This window comes from Bison bison, unplaced genomic scaffold (genome assembly GCF_000754665.1).
Source record: "Bison bison bison isolate TAMUID 2011002044 unplaced genomic scaffold, Bison_UMD1.0 scf7180017864309, whole genome shotgun sequence".
Taxonomy (NCBI): domain Eukaryota; kingdom Metazoa; phylum Chordata; class Mammalia; order Artiodactyla; family Bovidae; genus Bison; species Bison bison.
In genome coordinates, this window is record NW_011494881.1 from 4,359,052 (window position 1) to 4,366,906 (window position 7,855).

Consider the following 7,855-nt stretch of genomic DNA (forward strand, 5'->3'; position numbering starts at 1 on the left):
CTCATCACTATCCTGGCCAGAGACCCAGCACCGCTCGACCCCTCTCTCTCTCTGCATCGCCCCACATCCAGTCAAGCCCACTTCCTGTGTCACACTGGAGCTTTTCCACACCCGCCAGGCCTGCCTCGGCAATCTTCCCCTCGCCAGGGCCACTGTCACTGGTTCTCTAGCCTCCGTTCCAATCTTTTCTCCGCTAAGCCTGGCAAGACATATGTGTAGTTCCACAATTCCTTGTCCCAGCCCCTGCTGCCATCAATCTGGACACCCTCCCTGTTTCCAGCCCATCTGGTAAACACTTAGTCTCCCCTCAGGGTTCAACTCGTGAGTCACCTGGATGAATCCTTGCTTGATCCTCCATCCTTGGGGCCCTTGGACACGGTCTTCCATCTGAACAGGGCAGAGAGGCCCTGCTTGCTCCATTAATCGGGGTGGTGGGGGTGGGGGCACACACCCGTCTCCCCAGCATAGCCTGAGCTCCTTGGCATCCACACATGCTGGAATAAATCCTCTCCCCTCCCACTCACAGCCAAGTCAGATCCCAGCCCTCCTTCGCCACCCGTTAATTCACTACAGGCTTTCATTCGAGCTATTAAAACATTTGCCCTCTGGCCCCTTTCCTAATCCACACAGAGAAGAATCCCTGTCTCCGGAGTGTTCTGTGGTTGCCCAGAGCTGGCACTCAACAAACAGATATTGAAACAAAGTACTCAGAGCAATTCTCTCTGCTTAGATTAGAGCCCCACCCCATTTCACTCCTGCCCCAGTTGTTCCCAAATTGCATTCAATCTGTCAATGATTTAACAATTATTTCTTGAAGGCTGGCGCACACAAGGCCCTGGGCATGCAATACATGTTCCTGACTCCAGGGGTTAGTCTTAACTCCTAGGGGCCACCATGGCCTTGTTCACCTTTGAACTCCCCAACTCCTGTCCATCCCTGGGCCTGGCTCAGCTAGGCACCCTGTAAACATCTGCTACCAGGCCAAGACCACTACTGACCCAGGCCTGCAAGCCCATCCAGGGCTGACTGGCCCTACAACCAGCTACTAGGACTAGTCTGACACAAGAGTGTCCTGTGAGATCAACCCCACTGAGACAGCAGGACAGAAAGTGTGTACTTCTGTGCCTGGAGCTTTCCTATTCCCCATTCAACTCATGAAACAAAAAAAGAATCTGACATATAAGGACTCATCCCTTGGAGGTCCTGTTTATTCCTGAACCCCAACCAGACAGCCCAGCAAGACACATCCCACTCCTCCACCCCACCCCAGATCCCTGAGGCCCATTTCCCGGGCTGGAAAACGAAAGCACTGTGTGTGAGTGCCCCAGAGCTCAGGGCACCTGACATACGAACAGCCGGGAGTCCTGGCTTCCAGGGATGCCACTGCCGGTCCACGGAACAGGATGATGCCTTTTCTTGCAGCTCTGGTCTTCGGAGCAGAGCCCCTCTGCTGAGGTTTTCCGAGGAAGCCCCAGTGCTCTGTCAGCCCCATTCTGACCGAGGGCAGAGAGGAGCCAAGGCCCCAGGGAAGATGCTGCTCCAGGTGGCCAGCGATCATCAGGTGACAGGGGACAGACTCGAAACCAGGACTGGGCCAGTCTTGCAGCCAGCATCTCTGTCAGGACCAGGGCTGTTGTACGGCTGTCCTGAGCTCGCCAGAAGGGAAGGGACAGAGCTGAGTCTACTGTCAGGGGGCAGAGAGAGAAAGCGCCCCCAAACGGCCTGCCAGGTAAGAGGTCCCCAGAGGCTAAAGAGAAGTTTGGTCCAGACTCCAGAGCTGAGCAAGGTGGGTAGTGAAGGGGAGGCAACTGGGCTCTGGTGGGTCCCGTCTGGATCCTGAGGCCGCCAGCATCAGTCCTCCCCATGGCATCAAAGGGCTGCTCTCCCCCGCAGAAGGGCGACACAGCTTCAGAGCTTGCTCCGCAGGGCCTCTGCTGGGGGCCGCTGCAGCCGCCACACCACCCTCACTGGCTCGGAGGCGCGGTCTAGCTGGCAGAAGCCGCCCAGGTCGCCTGTCTGGCTGTACTGCTGCAGGGCCGGCTGGAGCACCGTGATGGGGATGCTGAAGTTCAGGTGGGGGTATGTGGCCCCCGTATTATTGTCCCGGGTGTTGCTGGCGACAATGCCTGTTCAGAAGACAGAGAGGAAAAGAGGGCATGAGCGAAGGCTCAGGGAAGGGAGGGAGACCCACCTCTATCCTGGAGGCCCTGGGCCTGTCGGGGGCGGGGGTGCTGAATACCCCTCACAGTGACAGACACCAGGCTTCATGTATTGACATAGGCCCCTCATGCCCCAGTCCTCCTTCCTGGCTTTACTTTCTCCCTAACGCTATCAGTATCTGACACTATGTCTCACTTATTTTGGTATTTTTCTCTCCAACTTCTGTTATCTTTCAGCTCCATGAGGGCCGGGCTGCTGTGTTTTATTCATAATCTCGCCAGGACCTGGAAGAGGGCCTGGGATAGCGGGACCTCAACACGCATTTGTTGAGTGAATGAATGAATGAATCAGACTCACACAGAAGTTTTGGGTGCCCAGCTCAGTGCATGTGTATGAATTTTTTGAAGAAAATTTTAGGAGTCTTGCCCAAATAGTACAGAGTTCCTGTACATCCTGGACCCAGCTTTTCCTTATGTCACCACACCACATTGATCAAAACCAAGAAATTAAGCTTCGTGACATGCTATTAACTAAAGGACAGAACTCACTTGGATGGACCAGGGTTTGCACTAATGCTCTTCTTCTGATCCAGGATCCCACATGGCATTTAGTCATCATGTCTCCTGGGTCTCCCCCTATCTGAGTCACTTCCAGTGTCTATCTTCCACAGCCTTGACACTTTGAAGAGTACAGGTCAGTTATTCTGTAGAATGTCCTTCAATTTGGGTTGACCTGATGTTTTCTCACGATTAAGACTGAGGTGTGTCTGGTCTGGTAGTCCAGTGGTTAAAAATCTGGCTTACAATACAAGGGACACCAGTTCAATCCCTGGTCTGGGAAGATCTCTTATGCTATGGGGTAACTAGGCCCATGTGCTACAACTACTGAGCTTCATTTCTCCTACATTTATTAATAGAAATTCTTCCATAAGGGAAAGCTATTCTTTGTCTCCATTTTTAAATTCATTCAATATTAACTTATATCAGTATAGACTCACGAGTATTCATTCTTTGCTTGGGTTACAATCCAATACTACTGCTATTTGTTTTGTTGCTCAAATTGTTCCAACAGGAGCTCCTTCACATCAGCTCTTGGGTTTTTCAACATTTGACACACTCATCATTTGGTTTTTCTTAGAGTTTTCTTCCTTTCCAGTACCACAAAGCAGCCCTGGAATCAGTCAGTTCCTGGTTCTTTTTATTAGAGAATGACTCTTAGAAACCAAGATCTGGACTCTCGGCATGCTCATTGCAACTGGAGTGTCACTGGCTTCTAGCCCCTCTCAGCAGACCGAGATAAGAGACATATGTATATACACACACACACAAACTCATGCATACACACATTTATATTTATCTCTGTATCCATTTATCTGTACACATCTTTTAGAAGGTCAACCAGTATATGGGAGAAAGATGGAATTCGGACTAGGATGAATGTACCTAACTGTATTTCAAATGAATCACATAACCATTCTGAAGGGGAAGGAGCTAATCTAAGAAACTTTGGAAAACAGCTTTTTGACTGGACACTTTAAGGCTAAAGAACGGTACTCGCTCAAATATTGTCTTCTAGTTGGTAAATATGTTTCTCACAGGGATGTGGTTAGGAATTCTGAAAGTACTTTTTTTGTACACTACAGTTGAAGAAATAAGTAAATCTACTGCAGCTAGCAACAAAAAGGCAACGTTTCTCACTATGGGAGAAAGCAGTCAGAAGTAAGGGAAGGGGAAGGCTTGCATGAACCCTGTGTGCGGGACTGTAGGTGGAGGTATCCATATGGACTCATGGTTGGCTTTTTTTTAAACAGATTTTTTTTTTAAAAACTTAACAAAATTTTTAAATTGAAAGATTTAACAAACACATATTTATTAAAAAAAAAAAAAAAAGAGTTCACACTTTCTTGTGAAAAACTGTAAAGTCAGCCAGTGTTAGGCCCACATATCTTTGTAATGAGGCAAGAATGTGCTGGAGTTGAGTGGTGTTCACCCCGTTTCTCCTTTGTCCTCCACTCACTGAAGATATTCACTCACTCACTCACTCACTCATTCATTCACTCATTCACTTTACTTGCCCAACTGATAGGTTGGGCTTTTGAGTTTGTGACCCTTGGACTCATCCAACTACTGAGTTTCACAGATCAAATGATATTAAGTGACTTACCTGAGGTCGTGGAGTGCCTTAGTGGCAGAGAAAGGACTAGAACTCAGATCTCTTCCCTCCAAGCCCAGCATCCATCCTCTCCGACCTCAGAAGCACCACAGTCCAAAAAACCTTGGCTAATTAGCCCTGGGCATAAGGCCCATCATCCTTCCAGACAGGGTGGCTGCTAGGGCTGGTCACTGGCACTCGTGGGTGGGACTGAGGCTCTGGCCAGGGGAAGGCCGGGAGAGGGCCAAGGGGCTGGTTACCCAGGAGGTCCCCGGAGCAGGCAGAGAAGAGCGGTCCCCCGCTGGAGCCACCATGCACGGCACACGTGGTCTGCAGCATCACCGGCGTGTCATCCACCCGCACCACAGCCGACAGGATGCCTGAGGTCACCGAGGGCCCGCAAGCCTGGCCGAAGACACCGAAGCCCACTACACTGACAGCCTCACCTGCCAGGGAAGGAAGGAGGGTTAAGCTGGGGAGCCTCCTCCGTCTGGCAGGACTCACACCCTCGCCAAGCCCCCCCCCATCCCCACCAATCCTCTCCGAATTTCCAAACCCTGTCTGCCTTTCTAGTTTCTGCTCAGATGCCTGTTGCCTCCATGAGAACTTTCCCCAGGCCCCTACAGAAAGAGGTCAGGACCTCCACTGTATCTGCTCCATCATTTCTCTTCAGCCCTCATTCCCCTTCTGGACTGGGTAGTCACTTTTTAGGATTCCTAGCATCTAGCCAGGTGCTCAATACATGTTTGTGGAATTAACACCCAACTCCTGGGACTAAAAAGTCTATTGGTGAAAATAAAACCCTGACAATAACTACAAAATGGGCATCACCTTCCTTCACCAAGTGCTTTACAGGCAATATTTCACCCAGTCCTCACAAGACCTAGGGGTAAGTAGCATTATCCCCATTTTACAAATGTGGAAACTGAGACAAAGAATATTAAGTTGCCTGTCCAAGGATTCAGGGCTAGTAAGTGGCAGAAGAGACGCCAATGCAGTGAGCTCATAATCCTTGTTACATAATAACAAATCACATCCACAAACCAAAACATCTGGTACTTCTGTGGCAGCATCACAAGGCCTTTCACTCCAATCATGCCACTGGAGCCTCGCAGACCAGCCTGCAGTGTTATAAGGAGTCCTCAAGGTTCAGCACCTCCACACTACACTGCTGCAGGGCCTCAGGAAAAAGACATGCTTTATCTTCCGCTGGGAATTCCACCTGCCCCCCAGCACCGTGGGCATGCTGAGCACAGCAGGGAGGCCTCTAAGAGCAACTCCAGCCAAAGCACTGTAACCAGGATGCAACGAGGTGCCAGCTTGACTCGTTACTCCAGCAAGGGTGGGGAAGGAAGCTGATCTGAGGGGCTGGCCCCTGATCTGTAGGCTTGATGTGCCCAACACTGATTTTCCAAGGTCCTTTCCTGACCAAAGGGACCCTTTGTTCATTACCTTCATGGAAATGCTCAGCAGGCACAGGTACAGGGACACCATCTAGGTCCTCCTCCAGTCTCACAACTGCTATGTCATAGGGAGACGTCTCCTGGGTGGCAAACACCACACGTCCCCAGATTATGGCACTCCTGGATACAAGAGAAACAAAATGACAGGCTAGCTCTCCCAACCTTTAGCACTGGGAGGAAGCAAAATAATGAGTAACAGTAAAAACCACGAACTCGGGACTCAAAAGATTTGGTGTTAGCCCTGGAACATACCCGCAAGCAACTCTGGGCACATCACTTAGCTGTTCTGTGGAATTTCCAAGTATGCTTTACCAAGCGCAGAGTACCTCTATATATGGGTTCCTGCACGTTATCATGATCACAGACACCCAGCACCCAGGGAGCGCTGTGGGCCAGGCCTGGTGTTAATGTTCTATGGACATCATTTCATTTAGTCCTCAGAGCAGCCCCATGAACTAGACACTGGTATTATCTCCATTTCAGATGGTGCTTTTGAGGCCCAGAGAGGCTGAGTAAATATATCTCACAGTCACACAGTTAGTGGGAGAAGGCAATGGCACCCCACTCCAGTACTCTTGCCTGGAAAATCCCACGGATAGAGGAGCCTGGTGGGCTGCCGTCTGTGGGGCTGCACAGAGTCGGACACGACTGAAGCGACTTAGCAGCAGTAGCAGCAGCAGCAGCAGTTAGCGGGAGGAGCCAGGGCTGATTTTCCCAGGGTCTTCCTTTTCTCCCTCATTTGATACCAACAGTCTTGTCATTTAGTGGGACACACATGATACAATTTCATCCTCTGGGTCCGTGTTTATATAGATGCTAGCACTTCTATAGCTCTTACTATGTGGCAGTAGCAAGACTTTACATGTCAATTCCTGGGAAAGCAGCTTAGACAGATTAAGCACATTGCCCAAGATTATGCATGGTTGCCTGTTACACACACTGCAGGAGTAGCTTCCAGGAGACCTGGTGGGTTCCCTAGGACCAAGAGTATGTTGGGGTGGGGGACGGTGGGAGGGGGGAGGAATTGGGGACCACACACAGAGGAAAATTCTCAGTATCAGTCTTCCCTATAAAGTCATGGCCATCCTGTTGATTGTCAAGAGGGGATTTCTATGGCAAAGCCAGGCTGGGTTAACCTTGGAAGTTCAGTAGAGGCATTTGGGAAGATCTGGGCTGAGAAGTTGGGTTGGACCACGTACAGGAGAACAACAGTTACACCAAGGTGCTATAGTGCTTTGCTTTGGCCTAGGTAAAGTACCTGGGATTACAGAAGAAACAGAAAGAACACGTATTAGAAAATCAAGCCAAGAAGCTGAGGCTGCCGACTCCACTGTCAGAGCAAGTGAAAGTACATGACAGCAGGAGTGCTTTCCTTGCAGAGAGGGGACAAATGACTGTCTGAAGTTCTAAACTGGCGGCCAAGACCACCCCACAACTGTTCAAAATATACCTATTTGCCTGGGCCCCACTCTAATATTCTTATTAGGTGGAATCCCATATCTGTCATTCTGATCCAGAAGGGATGTTCTGGTTAAGATCTAAGAGATAAATCAAGTAAGAGTAACAGGCTCCTCTCCTACTCCAGAAGGGTGGCACCCTGAGCCCCTGGCATTTCACTAGGCATTCAGGGGAAAGAGAACAGGGTTAGGAAGACTCCATTCAAGGGCCTCTGGGTGTGTGTGGGTGCAAGGCTGAGACAGAGGAGTTGCCCAGAAGGAATTCAGACTGGGAGTGGGAGCTCAGTGATGCTTAGTCAGGGATGCTGAACGGCGCCACAGATCTCCAGAGTTGCTTGGCATCTTGCCCAAGTCCCATTCACCCTCTGCCAGGAGGCACAGAACTCCCTACTCTGGGGTTCTGAGTACCAAGGATGAGAGGAGGGTCCCAGGCCCCTACACACAGTGCACCTCCAAGGCATGAGCCTGAGACCAGAAGGCCTCCATAGTCCTCAGGATTATGACCTGAGGCCTGGAATCTAGTCCTGACAGCAGGTGAGGGAGTGGAGTGCGGGCAACCTTCAGGGCCTTACTTGGGGGTAGTGGAGCGCACCAGGACCCTCGCCGTCTCCCGAAGGGCCACAT

General features: G+C 50.5%; 1 protein-coding gene across 1 annotated transcript in view; it reads right to left on the reverse strand.

The window, feature by feature from the left end:
* Window positions 1–1,173: 1,173 nt before the first annotated feature.
* TYSND1 (trypsin domain containing 1) overlaps window positions 1,174–7,855 on the reverse strand; it is a gene marked incomplete at its 5' end in the record, with an annotated part of 7,211 nt that continues 529 nt past the window's right edge. Inside the window, 4 exons of the mRNA XM_010852392.1 lie at window positions 1,174–2,126; window positions 4,572–4,757; window positions 5,764–5,894; window positions 7,804–7,854. Coding sequence (XP_010850694.1) covers window positions 1,909–2,126; window positions 4,572–4,757; window positions 5,764–5,894; window positions 7,804–7,854 — 586 coding nt within the window. The remainder of the gene's footprint in view (window positions 2,127–4,571; window positions 4,758–5,763; window positions 5,895–7,803; window position 7,855) is intronic.